The sequence below is a fragment of the Leptodactylus fuscus genome, chromosome 10 (assembly GCF_031893055.1).
Source record: "Leptodactylus fuscus isolate aLepFus1 chromosome 10, aLepFus1.hap2, whole genome shotgun sequence".
NCBI lineage: Eukaryota > Metazoa > Chordata > Amphibia > Anura > Leptodactylidae > Leptodactylus > Leptodactylus fuscus.
In genome coordinates, this window is record NC_134274.1 from 32,076,888 (window position 1) to 32,095,449 (window position 18,562).

Sequence of the window (18,562 nt, forward strand, 5' to 3'; positions counted from 1 at the left end):
TCCAGTGCTGTGGAAAACTCTGAATCCACAAAAATCAAATTTGGGAATGGGTTAGAATAAATTCTGACAGGACTCCTATGATGACAGGGGGAGTCCTGGATATCCCAGCAGCCTTCTGTGTACATAATAATATAGGGAGATCTGTCAGTGGTGCCATAGTGCATGGGCGGGGTAAGCAGGACTCTCACTGACTCTCCTAGGAGTCCTTTCAGGATTTACTGTCTCCCCCGCCCCTAATACTAGACCTCCTGCTCCAAATCATGTAAACCTCAATCTCCAAACTCAGGTTATTTCCCTCTATTATATTCTGCTCTCATTGAAAGCAGCAGAAATCGCCCGCTAGGGTTTTTGTGCACCGTGTGAATCTAACCTTATCCTCAAGGCATCCCTGAAAGAAATGTATAGTTGCGATCTCTTGTGATAAAGGGTTAACAGTTGTCGGGCGAGTCTTCCAGGTGATGAGACAGAAGTGTAAGTGTGGAGCATGGCGGATGGGCACAGGAGTGTCTAGACAGAAGCGGGGGAGTGCTGCAATGTATTTCTGCATACCTTCTCTCTGTCTGATGGGGAGGAAGTGAAGACCTTTTAAAGTGTTGCGAAATTAACCATTTCCCTGTCATGGGAAATGAGTGCGCTGGAATCAAGATACCATTGCTGTCTTCTGATCATTAACCACCAGTGTTAAATATACGGGCAGTCAGTAATGAAATAATTGAATCTATAATAAAAAAAAAAATATATATATTTATATATATGTTAATATAATTAAAATATAATACAAAAAAAATCTTTAAACATTAATCATAAGTAATTACAATAAAAATAATTATAATAAAAATATAAACAAAAAATATAATTCATTTTAAGATAATGTAAAATATTTTAATATAATTCCTGTACTACCACTGAATCAGAGATTATCCTTTGACCTGGTGAAGGTACCCAGTTTCCCCTGGAAGGCCCCATAGGTCCCTAGCCGGGAGCCACCTCTAGAGCCGCACGCTATGTGTCCTCATACTTACAGTGCCTGCAATTGTGTCTCCTCATCTTTCAGACTTAACAGTATTAAGGTTTGGCGGCCGGCCAGGCCGTGCAATGACAAATAAAGGTGTAACATAGCACTGGTTACCAGTTACACAAGGAGCAGCCATACAGCAGAGATAAGAAGCCTCCTATTGCAGAGATTATGTGCCGGAGCTATGATTTCTCTCCAAAGTATGAGGAAGTTCCTGCCGCTCACACTACTCACTTCACTACTCTTTTGGGATAGAGTCAGTGGTCTTACAGGTTTCTGAGTGATTTTTTTTTTGATGGCACACATTGGCATCCCGTTTGTCAAGCCCATTCCTGACCATGCATCATTTATGACAATGATCATGGGACGCGTTGCTCTCCACCCTGTCGAGATAAAGAAAAAGTGTATATATATATATATCTCGTAGGCCGCAGACCCCGAGCACCCTGATGCGGCATATGCTTCCTGATGAAGCAATGAGCGGCCAGAAGAGCCTGTTTCTGCAGACTGCACTGTCATGGAGCCAAACAGGAAGTTAGAACCAGATGCAGCAAAGAGAGCCCGAGTGGAAAAATGCATATTGATTTGGAGATCAAAGACCCCTCACCCATTTCTTGAGATCATTAAAATTTTAAGTACAATGACTGTATTCAGTGTATATTTACTGAGAGAAGCAAAATCCTCACTAGCAGTTGTGTGTGTATCCCATTAGTGAGCAGCTGTGATGGCACGCCCGTCCTGGGTACTTTAAAGGGGTATTCCAGGCTCATGTCGCTAAGCTGTGCCCCTTTGTTCCTGCGCTCTGCTGTAGTGTTAGGGGAGGCCCGGTAGCTTCTTCGTTCACACAGTAGTATTTGGGGTTTCAGAGCGCAATGAAGTGATGGCATGTGGGAATAACCCTGTAATGCCATAAAAGAAACCTGTCCTATATTGTGTGTAGTAATAGATATAGAAAGATGAGTGACATGAGATGATTTATCTGGGCTCCCTTCTCACCCCAGTGTCACAGTGTTCCCATAGAGCTATTGGTACTCATAGAAAGCAATAAGAATCTCCTTTTTGACGGGTTTTCACTGGTGGTTTTGAGGTTTAGTAATCTTAACCTGGTTTTTCAGAGCATGCGGTTTTTTATAAAGTTACTGGTGGAATTAAGATGGCCGTATGTTAGTAAATTGGAGCAGCCACCGGTTTATTTAAAAGGGCTATTTTTGAGGTCTCCCACCGACAGGAACAGGGATCAATTCCCCCATTTGAATAGAACTGCAGTTGGGCCCATCCGTTGCGGCTCCATTACACCCTATGGGGCTACTGGAGATAGCCGGGCATTGTATTTGTATCCAGTAGTCCCATAGAGTTGTGCAGATAGATTAGAATAGACAGTTGGGCAATAGGAAAATCGTCAACTAAAATACATGTACGCTCCTGGGTTTTGCTTCAGATTTTACGGTGCGATCTAAGGGTCTGTTCATACAGAGTTTTTTTGCTAGTGGATTTTGATGGGGAATCAGCCTCAAAAATCACTCCCATTGACTTCAATAGGAGCCTCTTGCTTTTTTTCCCCGCTAGCTAGTAGCAGAAAAAAAATAAGCGAGAAGCCCTATGTTGCCGCGGATTCCAGCTCAAGACGCGCTTCTGTTTAGGCCCGTTCATTCTTTAACGGAATGCCAATGCACCATGTCGACATCCCGATATGGCTAGCCACATGGAAGTTTGTACAGTGGAAACCATTTTCCGCCGTGTGAACATATCGTACTCTAAGGCTGAGGTCACACGTTGCAGAATAGCAAACTTCAATAGTGACTGACTAGAGAAGGAATTGGAAATCTTAAAGAAGCCTTTTTATTTTTCCTTTCTGTTAAATCTTCTCCTGACTTTGGCTCGAACCGCAGCATAGTGTGACTAAAAAAACGGTCAACGTAAAGGGTACGTTCATGCATAGCTGTGCTTGGCTATATGGGACGGGGGAGGGGCTTAGTGGTCTTAATGTTTTTCACAATTGCCATTTTCTCCTGCTTACAGTCTTCTTCTTTATCCTTTTCAAGGTTTTTGGACTCCAAGCATAAAAACCATTACAAGATCTACAATCTGTAAGTATATTTTGGTGTTGCCTCCTTTCCCTGCACCCCACAGTCGAGCTATTAGCATTCTGGGTGAAAGTGGCTGCCTTTTCATTTCTGGAGACTGAGTGGATGGGTATTGTTTTACAGACTTGCATGCCTGAAACAATTAGTTGGAGGGGCCTAATGGAGAGTTGTGTCGCGGTGGTGGAGTGATGAGGTTAGATGGAATTTTGGCAGGCACTCCTGTTACATGATCTACTTTTAAATGACTTGGATGTTCGCCCACTCCATGGCCTGTGACCACGTGTTGAATTGGGAATAAAATATATAGACAGCGCATTTCAGCTCGATGACTCGGGAAGCCGCCTTGTAAGTTACACGGATGATCCGCCACAGCTTGGCTTGTGAAGGAAGTAAAGGGGAAAAATTCTTTTTTTTTTTTTTTTTTTTTTTTATTTAAAGTTTTATTTTATATTTTAGATGAAAATAAGTTCAGGGAGTAACCCTATTGGTGGCACACACTGCCTTCCTGTATGGTGTGTGTGCATTGTGACTGCTAAAATGAATAGGGGTCAGCTGACAGAAACCTTTCAGGATTGATCTCCAGGAAGTGAAGCCCCCTCCCGCAGAGTTTGGGGTGTAACAGGACAAATGCTTACAGGGCCTTGCCTCTGTACAGTGCTGCTATTCTTCCATATGTGGCCCTTCAGCAGTACAGTGGAGCTGGTTTTACCTCTCCCACTCTCTAAGGCTACATGCACACATTTGGGTGCGTGCGTGCGTGTGTCAGCTCCGTGGTTGAACGGCATGGACAGCATATAGATGATGTTTGTGTGACTCCTGTACCTCCACAGAACTATACATTTTCTTCATTGAGCCCGGGTCGCCAGGTATAGGGCCCATCCCGAGTTTTGCCCCGTGCTTCCAGCTCCATTGGCCCATGATACTACACAGACGTGCTTGGGACCATTTCATTGCAGTAGCCAGATGTGTGTATGGAGCTTTATAGTAATGACATGACTCTGCTCACATTGTCCCTATCTATGCAGCAAAGCTGTCAAGTTATTTGCAGAAAAATTGGACTTAGTAGCTTACTCTGCTGTAGTGGAAAGTGTATTTCAAGATTTTTATTTTCTGCAGATAGTCTCCTATAGAAACATATTAATTTAAAAATTAACAAAAATTTGAGTTAAATGTAATTTTTTTTAAATGGATTTTCTGGGAGTAACAGTAACAGATTTCCTGGACTTATTCATGAATTACCTTATCCTAAGGGGGCATTCACACGGAGCAATACGGCGCTGATTCTGGCACAAGAACTTTCCGCAGGATCAGCGCTGATAAAAAGGACTCCCGTTGACTTCAATGGGTTTCGTTTAACGCGCATAATATATTGAAATCAATGGGTTAAAAAGCCTCCCATTGATTTCAAAGTGTTACACGTATTAAACGAAACCCATTGAAGTCAAATGGGAGTCTTTTTATCAGCGCTGATTCTTACGCAAGTTATAGTGCTAGGATCAGCGCCGCGTTACTCCATGTGAATGCCCCCTAAGATTGACTGTCCAATACCCTGGACCCCTGCCGGTTAACTGTAGCCCGCTCGTAAATGCTGCCAGTTCTTCAGTACTTACCAAGTGCAAGTACCATCCATTTGTATAGTAGCTGTGCTTGGTATCGCAGCTCAGCCCATTCACGGAGTGTCGGACCCCTACGAATCTTAAGTTCCTAAGTGCTAAATTTGCATTTTATACAATTGCATTCACTTCCTGGGCGACAAAAAAGACTTTCCCCTTTAACTCTGCCTCATCTTGAGGTGTTTGGAGACTATTTTAAGACCTTATCTCACAACTGGCAGACATGTCGTTCATAGTCCATTTTCTGAAGCCGTCAGTCTGGAGCGTATTGTCCTCTTAAGGAGCCAAGCCAATAATGACATCACGAGGGTTTTGCACTCCGAGCCGTCCAAGATCAATGACTGAGGTCTTAATGGCGTATCTCTTTAAATAATGCAGAATAATGTGCTCGGCCAGGCTTCACATAGGAACTGGAAATAGACTTTCTTCTTTGGTTACTAAGTAGATTTAGTTTGATTTGCAGAGTGACAGTCCTTGGTGTAATGGAGCCTTATCTCATTTAGATGACTACATGTTGGTCTAGCTGGCGATGGGCACGTACCCTGCATGGCGATCTTATGTGACGTGTTATAGTGAATCTAACCTGTGTCTGCTTCCCTTGTAGATGTGCTGAAAGACATTATGATACCAACAAATTTAGCTGCAGAGGTAAGTCATGGCATGAAAAATGCTTCATGTGATTTCTGCTATCTGTTGGCTTTCCTCTCCATTGTTCTAATGTAACACAGGCAAATCAATGCTATCTGGAAAATCCAAGTGACTAATGGTTCCATTAATGGAAACCCTTCGCTAAAGCTGCTTTAAAAGTAGAAAAAATGAGATTAACCCTCCGTGCAGCGTGGTCCCTGAGATCTGGGCCTGGTGCACCGTAGATGTTTAGCTTTTTTTTTTTTTTTCCCTCTCTCTCTGAAACGAATTGAGAACATTTGGATCCAGCTCTTTACAACCCTTAACAGGCGCTCCTCCACTGATTCCAACACAGTTGGGATTTTTTCTGTAGCCCGACCGTTCCGCAGATCATTGTAGTTAGGAAGCGTTCACACTACCGTCAGTGTCCGACAGGTAGTGTCCGCTCCTAGTGTCCATTCAAAATCTCGCACGGACATTAGGAGCGGACACTAGCTGCGTCCGTGACAGTTTTCATTCATTTAAATGGCGATCGGGTGCGTTCTTTTGCACTCCGTGCCTGTCCGTAGCTGTCCGTTTGTAAAGATGTCCGACTTTTCAAGCGGACAGCAAAACCCGACATGTAGGTTTTTTTTCTGTCCGTTTGAAAAGTCGGACATCTTTACAAACGAACAGCTAAGGACAGGCACGGAGTGCAAAAGAACGCACCCGATCGCCATTTAAATGAATGACAAGTGTCACGGACACAGCTAGTGTCTGCTGCTAATGTCCGTGCGAGATTTTGAATGGACACTAGGAGCGGACACTACCTGTCGGACACTGACGGTAGTGTGAACGCCCCCTTAGTCTGAGCATCTAATATACTAAGGTTCTCCACGGTCACAAGATGGAGTGTTTCAGTGCTCTGTCCAGCTCTGATCAGTCACACACTTGCATGCTTCTGCCTGGGGTCACCCACTTGATGGGGCTCTCTTGGAGCTTTTTCAGTCTTGCTATGGGGAAATGTCTGTCACACCCCTTAGATGCTGCCGTCTCCATGGACCATGGCATCTATAGGGGTTTAGTCTAAGCCCGGCCATTTAATAACCCCCTGCTATATCTTGATTAACTTGAGCTACTCTTTTGCGTTTAATATCAAGTTACTTTTTCAGTAACAGAAATTTGGGCAGTGCCATAAGGTTTTAATGTGCTGCTTGTAGTCCTTGCTCATTTGGGGTGCATACACGCCACGGTATTCCTGTACAACAATACTGTAATCTAAATCTTTCTGCACGTTTGTGTGAGTGTGTGTCCAGTTGTAGTTGGGTCGCCTAACACTAAAAGCCTGGCCCTTTGTGTTGTCTCCGCAGTTGCACAGTACCCTTTTGAAGACCACAATCCACCACAGTTAGAATTAATCAAACCATTTTGTGAAGATCTCGACCAATGGCTAAGTGAAAACGACAATGTAGCAGCAATCCACTGTAAAGCCGGCAAAGGACGTACAGGAGTAATGATCTGTGCTTATTTGCTACATCGAGGCAAGTTTCTAAAGGCGCAAGAAGCATTAGATTTTTATGGAGAAGTCCGGACCCGGGACAAGAAGGTGAGTGGAATTGGGCTGGTCCAGCTTGTTTATACAGTCACGTGTATCAAGGGGATAGGTTATGTAGACTAAAGCTGCCTGTACACTGTAGATGGCCCATTCATACACTTGCACACTCCTCTCGGCCCAGCATGCATGTGTTCTGAGCAGAGAGAAGGTAAAAAGCTTCTTCCAGACAGGGCTTAAAGTCCCCATCTGCCAGTCCTTATCCATTGTGGTTGGCCAGTGATGTCGCCTTATTTCTCCATGACTTTTACAACTTTTTTTTTCCTTTATGTAGATTGTGAGCCCCATATAGGGATCACAATGTTTTTTTTTTTTTTTTTTCCCTCCTATCAGTATGTCTTTGTAGAATGGGAGGAAATCCACACAAACATGGGGAGAGCATACAAATTCCTTGCAGATGTTGTGCCTGGCAAGATTCAAACCCAGGACTCCAGCGTTGCAAGGCTGCAGTGCTAACCACTGAGCCACTGTGTTGCCCTACACCTTTCTGTAACGCTGAATGAACAAAAGAAATATGGGTATAGTCTCCCAAAGTTCCTGTTGGGTGAATAGGGCCTTTGGTTCTGTTAACATATATATATACACCGCTGGGTTAGATATTATCAAGTAAACTGTACACATAGAGACGAAAAGTATAGCAGCGTGCCCTACTCGTGCTTGTAATGACTGTGAATACTCTGTTTCAATGTGTTAAAATTGTCCTTCTGTATATTTAGGGTGTGACAATTCCCAGCCAAAGGCGCTATGTCTATTACTACAGCTACTTGTTAAAAAATAATTTGGATTACCGACCAGTGGCACTTCTGTTTCACAAGATGATGTTTGAGACGATTCCAATGTTCAGCGGCGGCACTTGCAGTAAGTATGACCTGCCTATCCTGCTTTCTCATCTCTTGATTTACACGGACATTGGCTTTTCTTGGTACCATGGGGGACATTCTTAAATATTTCTGGGAATGTTACCATGGCAGAGGTTCATTGCACAAACTTGGAGGCTTGTTTGGTGTACTATGGTAATATTAGGTGAAAGGACTTGAACCAATGTGGGTCTTCTGAATGGTTAGATGTAAAATGGCTACATGGTAATCCTGCATTTCCGTCTGAAGGAGTGTGACCAGAAATAGAAATTGGCTCCGGTCTGGTCTCATGTTCTTATTGAAAGCATTAGGTCTAGACAGAGCACGTGCGAATAGAGCCCATCCGGGCTCCAATTTAAAGGAGTTGTCCGGGGAGGGTTATTTTACTTTGGGGTTTTTGTGTTTCTGTACCTGGGCTGTTTCTGACTCCGTCTCAAGTGTGCTGAGATAACTGGGTTTACTATCGTCCGTCAGCCCCATGGTACAGGTACCAGTGAGGAAGAGTAACCCAGGGGCCCAATACTAATTCAGTCACATGACTTGGTGTCGGGACCAGCATAGAACCCCAAGGTGCTGCATAGCTGCCGAGAGACATTTTCTCTCCTGTGGGGTAGAAAAGACACTTATTTTACTTATCTGGCAGGGGGCTGGTTTTGAAAACTAGAGCCTACCCTATTTGTGGTACATAAAATATGCATTTATTAAATGGTGCAGCCACCCTAACACCCTCCGCCCCCCCACGCAGTGGTTATTGTGGTGCGTTGCTGGAAGGCCCGTCCCGTTTCCACACCAGTCACTTGCTCCTTCAGACTGTGCAAGTTTTTCAGCGTATTTTTGGCTAGGATGTAGGGATTAGAGATTTCAGTATTAATACCCCTTTAAGGTTCTTGGTTTTCCTGTTTCTTTCTTTTTTTTTTTTTTTTTTTCTTCATTTTTTTGGTTAAAGGCCCCAGACCCTCTGTGTACTATTGTCCCAATTCTGCGCACCGTTGTGGTTTTGTTCTGGCTTTTTGTGCTGTGGGTTCGCTGCCTCCACCCTTCCTGTTCTGAATATCTGAGGCATTTTGGTTTTGTGCACCTGAATAGTGTGACCCGACCCAGCCCTGAGCACAGTTTCTGATTTATTCGTGTGTGGCGCTTATTAGGCGACGTTCCCAAGTAGAATTCAGGTTTGATTAACCCTTTTGTGACTGGCTAAGTTTTCAGCCTTAAAGGGGTAGTCTTACAAACTGTCACAGTTAGTCGCTCTCTTGATTCCATGTCGGCACCTTTTAACCCCTTCCCGCCGATGGCATTTTTTGATTTTCGTTTTTGACTCCCCTCCTTCTAAACCCCATAACTTTTTTATTTCTCCGCTCCCAGAGTCATATGAGGTCTTAATTTTTGCGGGACAAATTTTTCTTCATGATGCCACCATTAATTATTCTATATAATGTACTGGGAAGCAGGAAAAAAATTCAGAATGGGGAAAATGCATTTCTGCGACTTTCTTACGGGCTTTGGTTTTACGGCGTTCACTGTGCAGCCAAAATGACATGTCCCCTATATTCTGTGTTTCGGTACGGTTCCAGGGATACCAAATTTATATGGTTTTATTTACATTTTGACCCCTAAAAAAAATTTCCAAAACGGTGTTAAAAAATTTTTTTTCTAAAAGTCGCCATATTCCGACGGCCGTAACTTTTTTATACATAGGTGTACGGGGATGCATAGGGCGTCTTTTTTTGCGGGGCCGGGTGTACTTTTTAGTTCTACCATTTTCGGGAAATGTTATTGCTTTGATCACTTTTTATTCAAATTTTTATCAGAATTAAAACAGTGAAAAAACGGCGGTTTGGCACTTTTGACTATTTTTCCTGCTACGGCGTGTACCGAACAGGAAAAATATTTGTATAGATTTGTAGAGCGGGCGATTTCGGACGCGGGGATACCTAACATGTATATGTTTCACAGTTTTTAACTACTTTTATATCTGTTCTAGGGAAAGGGGGGTGATTTGAACTTTTAATACTTTTTATATTTTTTTATATTTTTTTTTACTTTTGTTTTTATTTATTTTTTTTGCATTTATTAGACCCCCCTAGGGGTGTTGAACCCCAGGGGGTCTGATCACTAATGCAATGCATTACAATGCTAATGCATTGCAAAAAAGCATAATCTCTTTTGCAGGCTGTATACACCAGCCTGCAAAAGAGAGAATTTGCAGACCGGCTGGGAGCCTTTAACAAGGCTCCCGGCTGTCATGGCAACGGGGGGTCGGCCCTGGAGCATGCTCCAGGAGCCGGCGATCCCTGCCAAAATGGCGGCGCCCACGCGCCGCCGGGAAAATGGCGCCTTTGACAGCAGCGCCGGAGGGGTTAATGCCTCCGATCGGTCCGGGGACCGATCAGAGGCATTAGAGCCGGTTGGCTACTGCTTGAAGCAGTAGACACCTGGCGGCTATGACGGCCGCCCGGCTCCCGGGCGGTCGCCATAGTTACAGACCCGACACGCGCCGTAGTATTACGGCGCATGTCGGGAAGGGGTTAAGACTTCCTTTCTGTTGCTGTTGGAGCTGACCGCCATCATTGGTGGCTGACCATTTATATAGGCGTGTGCACATTGAGTCACTCATCAGATTCTATTGCGATTTGCCCACAGCAGTCCCATAGACTTGGAATAAAGCCAAAGCACTTAATATCCCTCATGTGAACAAGGTAGTGGCTGAGCATGATCAGTGGGGGGCGCAGTGATCTGACATTTATCTTTCTTGAGGATAGGTAAAGACGCTGTCCCTACATTGATACCTAAAGGGAATCTGTCACCAGAAAATGATTAAACCAGCCACAGTGCATTGTGGGAATATATGCTGAGTACCATAGATGGAAAGGGTGCATTTATTGGCCAGTATAAAGGTGCTCAGCATAGCATCCCTACAATGTACTATGGCTGGTTTCATAGCACGTTTTCTGATTTTTATTTAGGTTGGATATAAGTGTAACTCTCCCTCAGTCCTATCTGGAGGCTGCATTGAGATGAGTTTGTCAGTATTTAGGAGGTTTTCTAGGACAGATATTGATGTCCTATACTTGGGACAGACCATCAATATTATATACTGCTTGAGAGATTAGGTCGAGCTACACCATTTCTTCTCAGGTCAGTGACATGACAGCCATTGGTCACTTCGTCATGCTGCAGTTTAGTCCCATGAATGAATGGGCTTGAGCTACAATACGCACAGCCACTATAAATTGCATTGGTAATGCTTTATGGTAACGCTGCAGCCCATCAGCGACCATCCCAGTAGCAATGTCCAAAGCCCTCTGATCTGATATACTAAGGACAAGGGATCAGTATCAGATTCCTGGAAAACACCTTTAACAATTATGCCATGCCCTGTTCAGACCTAGTAGCTGCTGAGTGTTATATTCACTGGACTGTTTTTTTCCATTGCATCATTGCGTTTATAGGTGACTTAGTCTCATCCTATAGATCCTTTCATCACCTCTGCATAATATCTATCTATCTATCTATCTATCTATCTATCTATCTATCTATCTATCTATCTATCTATCTATCATACATATATTTGTAGGCAATGACTGAACTCATGAGGAAATCTTCCAGAAGATCAAATACAACTAACTGCTATGTGTTATGGCTGAAGTGAAAGCATGCTTGGTTTACTGATGTGGGAAAGGAAATGTCACCTAGGTGCTATACTCTTCTACATAACTGTATATAGCTAACGTGTCACGTTCACATGTAGGCAGCATGGTATAGAACAGGGGACACCGAGGCACAGAAATAGATTGTCTGACTTGTATTGTATCCATTATATCTTGTTATCCTTCCATGTTTAGGAGTCCAGCGGGCGGGCCTGTTTGTGATGAACAGATATCTATGTATAGTCATATGTTATCACTCATGAGCCCGCCCACTGGACTCCTAGGCTCAGAGTAGCAGAGATCTAAATAATATGATGTCTATTGAATTTCTTCCTTAACCTGCATCTCATCTGCTCAGTGCCCCCTACTGTATAGTGGGTGGTCTGCAGGTAGTACTGTGTGTACAAGATGAAAGGTTCTCTTTTTTTAAAGATATATATTTTTTTGCTTGGTATGGATTATTTCCTTGAATTTTCTTTACATTCCTTACATTCTTTTTTTTTTACATTCCCACTGTCTTTTTCCTTCCGCAGATCCCCAGTTTGTCATCTATCAGCTGAAGGTTAAGATATTTACATCCTCCACAGGACCTACAAGACGTGAGGAGAAGTACATGTATTTTGATTTCCCGCAGCCTCTTCCTGTTTGTGGGGATATAAAGGTTGAGTTTTTCCACAAACAGAACAAGATGATGAAAAAGGTTTGTGAATTCTCTTCACCTTCTATCCAGTATGTTGTACAATGCTTGGAATGGTTTTATTCACGGTCATGAAGGTGACCTCCCTTCCGAATATTACATATATACATGCCCTTCCCCAACCCCCTATTAAATTGTTGGGGGTCCGGTTTCTTGTATTAACTACATTCTTTTATCTTTGAGCCCTCCTGGTTATACACCATTGTTCCTTATTACACCTTAGTTCCCAATTCTCAAGGCCAGATAGTGAGGACAAGTCTGTCCTAGTTCTATGGTGAGACTTTCCTTGCATGCTTCAGTCGAGTTTGGGGAAACTGCTTGCCACTGGGCATCCCTGTGCTTGCTGAGATCCAGCTAGTGCAGGCAATGCATGCAAGTTAGCTCTCCTCCAAAAGGAAGAAAACTGATTTTCTAGTGCCACCTATAGATTACTACACCATAAGTTAGTTTTTTGGGGGGATTTATGGCCTTTAAAATAGGCCATAAATGGCGGATGGAGGGTTACATCATCCAGCCCCTACACCTATCAGCTGTCCTACCCTTGTACTAGCCAGTTCCATAGCCTGTATAGTGGCTGGGCAGCATTGCTAGGTCAGCTGCCAGTAACCCTGCCTTCCACTATATAGTGTACCGAGCTAGCTACTTCCAGTTCTGTACACTTTGTAGTACGTGATCCTTTCTTCACTATAATTGCAGCCCTTCCTTTCTATGTAGTTGTACTGCCTGTACTGCTCAGTGAGGCACATTGGGTGCTATGGGCTGTTCTCATTTACATCACTTGCACTAAATTTCCCCTAATATGTAACCCATTACTAAAGTCCAAATCAGAGCTGCCACGTGTACATAGTCCTCATGTAGTATGCATTTTATTTAATTTTTTTAAAAAAAATCTTAAAATGAATTTTCATCTGGCTTGTCGTTTTATTGATTGGGAAACTACAACTCCCAGCAAGCCTTGGCAGCCAGCAGCAGTTGCTAATGGCTAGAAAGTCAGCGTTTGCAAGCCATTGGTATCGAATAACCAGCGACGTTTAGTTTCTTTTCGGTTTGTTGACCTCCAGTGTGAATGAAGCCACCTGTAACCCTAATTCATGGTGTAAATGACATTTACTTATCAGTTCTGTTTGGCCCTCCACAAGCTGCAAACTGGATTAAATATTTACATGCCACCTGCTTACAGGCACATGCTGTGAAATGGATCCAAGCCCGAGCTTAAGGGTGACCTCTGACTCGTGACCAAATTCTTCTTCTGATGACCTTACAATCTGCAGGTCATATCAGACTACTGAAATGGCTTCACGTGTATGAGTAAACATATAACAGAGCAGGCAGCTGAATTGTATTCGTCATTCTCATAGCTACACATGCAACCTCAATCCTGAAAGGGCCAATGGAAAGGATTGCTTTACTTTATTAGTCCTGGGGGCTCCTGAAACCTAGAATTCTGGTAAGCACTTCAAGGGGTATAACATAATAGAAGTGATCTTCATCTTTTGCTTGGTTTACACCGGTTTCTATTTCCATTCTTTGGTCAGTCGTAAGTATGGAGTACAATGCATTGGAGAGCGCTACGGTCTCTGTGTTCACATTGCTCTATAGACCTGCACACCATATTCATTTATCAGTGACTTTGCTGGGTATTGCAGGCTCAATGTGTCCCTGGAGACCACTTATTTCCCTATTCTCATGCTGGTGGTAAGACTACTGGATGCAGCAGGAGCCTCCCCTCCCCATATATTTTGGTGTTTCAGTCATACATGGATGCCCATCCCTACCCTTGTGCATTTCCCCATATTTCCATGTTACCTGTATGTGATTTGATACCAGCAAATAAGGGAAAAAGTGTTTCTCAAAACTTTTCTTCCTTAAAGGGATTGTCTTAAAGGGATAGTACAATCTTTAACTGTGAATAAATTTTGAAAGGCCTGGCAGCTGCAAGTCAGCTGTCCTCCCTGTCCTGTAAGCAACAGTGCCTACTACATGACAGATGTGGTATTACGTGGTTGGCGAAATGCTTGTCTGAGAAGTGTTTTGGGTTTTTTTTTTTTTTCATTCTCTGTTATGGTATATATTGTAATTTCTGCTTGTGTGTAATAGTGCCACCTGTTATGGGGTTTGGTACCCCCCATATAGAATGAGTAAAGGGGAACCTAGACTTACTGTTTGACAGTAAAAGGCTACTTTCTTTTTTTCCCCAAGCCTATGTTTAGCACTGGGCTGTGGAGTCGGGGGAAAAAAGTTACAAAATAATTAGTTATATTACACAATTTTTAATACTCTAAGTATAGTTTTACATATGTACGCTTATAGGAATTCGCTCACTGATTCTTTAATGAATTAGATGGTTTTGTCAGCCATCTATAAAGTAGTCTGTGGGCCGGTCGAACAACTCCCCAGCCTTGGTTTTAGGTGTAAATACTATATATTATAGTTGGTGTCTGTGCTACAAAAAGTCAGTGTTTAAAAATTAGAGACGCCTCAGTATAAGTTATGGTAAGAGCAGTCCACACGTACCTGGGGCATGACTGAGAAATCCTGTGTTTTAATGGCCCTGGCGCTCCGGTTGGCAGCCCGTTCTTCTTTGTTCTGAGTGCCCGCCTACAATTCAGTTTGCCATATAATGGAAAGTAGTCTTTAAAATTTGCAGAGTTCTGAACAGATTCTGACAACCCCCAATGACTTGTACTCTATTGGGGTAACAGAGGTTCTGCAGATTGAACTAATCCTGGAAAGAAACCAAAAAACAAAATGAGTTCCAAAGTGAAGAGAGCCTTATGGATGCATGTAAAGTAGCTGGAAGTAGACAGCTGTCAAATATGTCCCTGTGAAACTTCTGCGGACACTTGTCTCCGCCATATTTGCCCAGTTCGTGGCATTTTCTGTAATTGTATGTAATTCTGTTGTCTTCTTTCCTTTTAGGAAAAGATGTTTCACTTTTGGGTAAATACATTCTTTGTACCTGGGCCCGAAGAATATTCAGAGAAAGTAGAGAATGGAACATTACTTGGCGAGCAAGAACTTGATGGTATATACTATACAGAACGTTCAGACAACGACAAAGAATATCTCACCCTCACGTTAACAAAAAACGACCTAGATAAAGCTAACAAAGACAAGGCCAACAGATACTTCTCACCAAACTTCAAAGTAAGTCTCTACTTGCCTTAATACTTTACATCTTTCAAGTAGTTCTTTAGCATTTCCTTCTTTTGTTCACTATTAAAGGGGAGTCTGTCAGCAGAACCCCAGCCCTGCTGGTAGATGGTAATAGGTTGGTGTCGCCTGAATTGTGAATCGCTGCCTTGCTGTTCAATTTTTGTCTATGGTATTGAGCTCTTTGGAGCAATAACTACACCCTTAGTGCTCCAAAGAGTTAATTTGCATATTGACAAAAATGGCGATTTTAAAAATGCAGGGTTACCTGAATCGAGCTACCTTTCTGCAAGGGCTGGGCTGTGTTCTTTTAAGATTCCCTTTAAGTACCAGCCCTCTCAACAATATAGATGATTTGGGGGATTTTGGCTAAATTCACATCTGCATCGGATTGAAAATCTGTGGATTTAAAAGTCCTGCACAGAGGATTTCTCCTACTTTAAGGTTAACCACAGACGGGCCCTATTATAATGGTCTGCCAGGTTCCTGTTTGAGTGGTGTTTCTCCATTGTTTGGGTTCCCAAACTGGCCCGAACAATTGAGATGCAATGCTAGTATGAACCTTGCATTGAAATGTGACTGTTTTAAAATTTATTTATTAAAAAAACAAAAAACAGCACTACACTTGTCCACAGGTTGTGTATGGTATTGCAATTCTGTCCTGTTGACTTCAATGGCACTGAACTGCAACACCTGAGACAGTCCTCGGAAGCTCCTGGCGTCAGTCAGAAGCGCGGAAGAGCAGGAGAGTAACACTGTTTTTTGTTTGATCGCCTAGTGTGGGCCTCTAGCTTTTCGGAGCCCAGAGTATAATAGAAGTTCTAGTTTGACCCTCACAACGTTCACCAAACACATACTCTTACTGTAAAAGGGCATAACCTAAATAATTACTATTAAGGAAAGGCAAATGACCAAGATATCAAGATGTTCCTTCAATATATGCTCTATTAGCTATATGACTATATAGGCTACCCTCTGAGAGCCAAAATGGGGAGTCTGACTGACCACCATGTAATACCATATTTCACCTGTATTGGTCATTGCAATGGAGGTGCCCAATAAGCTCATCGCTCTAGGGCAGGGGTGGGCAATTAATTTTCCCATGGGGCCGCATAAGAAATTGAAACTATGCTAGAGGGCCGTGCCATGGCAAATTTAGCTCCACCCACTTCTATGTTGACTCCGCCCATTCCCAATCATCTTTCCATGTGCCCCCCCAAAGTATCATCCTCCTGCAGTCACCTGTACACTATATGTCCCCACATTATAATGTTCCCTTCCAACTGCCCCACAGTATTAAGTCCCTCTTCTGGTGCCCCAGTATAAACTGGTGGAAACTAGAGGGGACACGAAACTGGAGCAGCTGGAGTGGGACATTAAACAGTGGGGGTAGTTGGAGGGGGGCAATAAATTGACAGCTGGGGGGGGGACATTAAAATTGGGAAGCAGACATTAAACCGTAGGGGTAGCTGGAGGGTGACATTAAACTGGGGGCAACTAGAGGCAGACAGGTCCCCCTCCAGCTTCCTCCACAGTTTAATGTCCCCCAGTCTAAGTGCCCTCTTCATCTACCCCCAGTTTCATGTCCCCCTTCATTTTCCCCGTTTCATGTCTCCCCGCCATCTCTCCCCCAGTTTCATGTCCCCCCCCCCTCCCCTCCATCTGCCATCTCTGGGCTGGTGGTCATGCAGGGTACATGGTTGAGAAATCCATGTTTTGCCATCCTCTGCGTTGCCGCTTTCCAGACTGCTAGAACAGTCACTGAGAGGTCTGGGGTATATTCAGTGCAGACAGCAATGGGGTCCCCTGCGTGACCACCCCCCTAGGTATGTTTATATTGCTCTCCTTTCCCTTTATACAGCACTGTTAGCTGGTACGCTACCATTTTACAGTGTTAATAGTCAGCCCTTCGCAACGTTCACCTTTTTCCTTTTTATTTCGATTCCAGGTGAAGCTATTTTTCACAAAAACAGTAGAAGAATCTTCAAATTCAGAGGCTAGCAGCTCTACTTCTGTGACACCGGATGTTAGTGACAATGAACCTGATCATTACCGATATTCTGACACCACTGACTCTGACCCAGAGAATGAACCTTTTGATGAAGATCAGATTACGCAGATTACGAAAGTCTGAATATTTTTTTTTCCTTAATTTTTCCTGTTTTTTTTTTTTCTTTTTTTTTTTTTTTTAAATCGAGGGAATTAAAACCACAGAAAAGACAAACTTGAATAAACTGAAAGGACCTTTTTAAATGGCATTGTCAGCCTACCATAGGAGCAATTATTTTCTTTCCTTGACCAATATTGTTTTGCCCTCCCCTCCTCCTCCCCCACAGGGTTTTTTTTTGGCACTGCTGTCCAGCGAAATAAAAAAAAAAAAAAGAAAAAAAAAAGAGGAAAAAAAAAAGTAAAATTTAAGAAAAGGTTACGTAGCATTGTTATGTAAATATCCTTTTCGTGTCAAAAGGACGTTTCAATCTTAAAATTAGGATAAATAAAGATGGCACTTTCCCATTTTATTCCAGCTTTTTTTTAGTTTTGTTTTTTTCCTTTGTTCCTCCTCCCCCTCCTCTTTTTTTTTTTAAGTGGAGCTGTGTATGCGTAGTTTTATTCCCCCCCCCCCTTTTTTTTTGTGTTTTTTTTTTTTTTCTTTCCCTCTCACCAACTGAAGTTAATAGTGTGCTTTGTGAAATACAAGGTTCACCTCCTGCCTCTTCACAAGCCATTGTGGAACAGATCACTTTTTTTTTTTTTTTTTTTTTATTCGGCTAAGAGATGTTCGAGGGTTATTTTGTCGTACGTACGTATTCAATGCGGTGGATAGTGAATATTGAAAACTGAATCTACTTCCAGCTTGATTCATGTACCATCTCCAAACTATGACATGCTCCTTTGTTTAGCGTGCTGCAGTAAATCCTGAACATATAAGGAATTGTCCACTGTCGCTGCTTATTGTTTGTGCTTTTTTTTTTTTTTTTCTATAAAGCATAATGGTGCTAGAAAAGGCAGCTATAGGGAGCGGTTCTTTAAAAGAGGTACAGGATTGAACCATCCAAATCTTCACAAGCAGGCCCACGCAGAGTTCTGAAGCCAACAGGGTCACCTAGAAAAGTCAACAGAGCTGCAACGTTTCACTCGTACAGATGTAAAGACTAGTCGTCCATAGAAAGTGTATAATCGACGGAAAAAAAAAATCTTCCCCCAAGTTAAATCTTTCACGTAAGACTGCCACATTGATGGTTCCCATCTGTTGTGTTTTATCAAGGCCAGTGCTGTGA

General features: G+C 42.9%; 1 protein-coding gene across 1 annotated transcript in view; it reads left to right on the plus strand.

The window, feature by feature from the left end:
- PTEN (phosphatase and tensin homolog) overlaps window positions 1-17,783 on the plus strand; it is a 41,198-nt gene extending 23,415 nt beyond the window's left edge. The window contains exons 3-9 of the mRNA XM_075257566.1: window positions 3,058-3,102; window positions 5,317-5,360; window positions 6,689-6,924; window positions 7,647-7,788; window positions 11,968-12,134; window positions 15,051-15,278; window positions 17,233-17,783. Of these exons, the coding sequence (XP_075113667.1) occupies window positions 3,058-3,102; window positions 5,317-5,360; window positions 6,689-6,924; window positions 7,647-7,788; window positions 11,968-12,134; window positions 15,051-15,278; window positions 17,233-17,418 (1,048 nt within the window). The 3' untranslated portion in view covers window positions 17,419-17,783. The remainder of the gene's footprint in view (window positions 1-3,057; window positions 3,103-5,316; window positions 5,361-6,688; window positions 6,925-7,646; window positions 7,789-11,967; window positions 12,135-15,050; window positions 15,279-17,232) is intronic.
- Window positions 17,784-18,562: the final 779 nt, after the last annotated feature.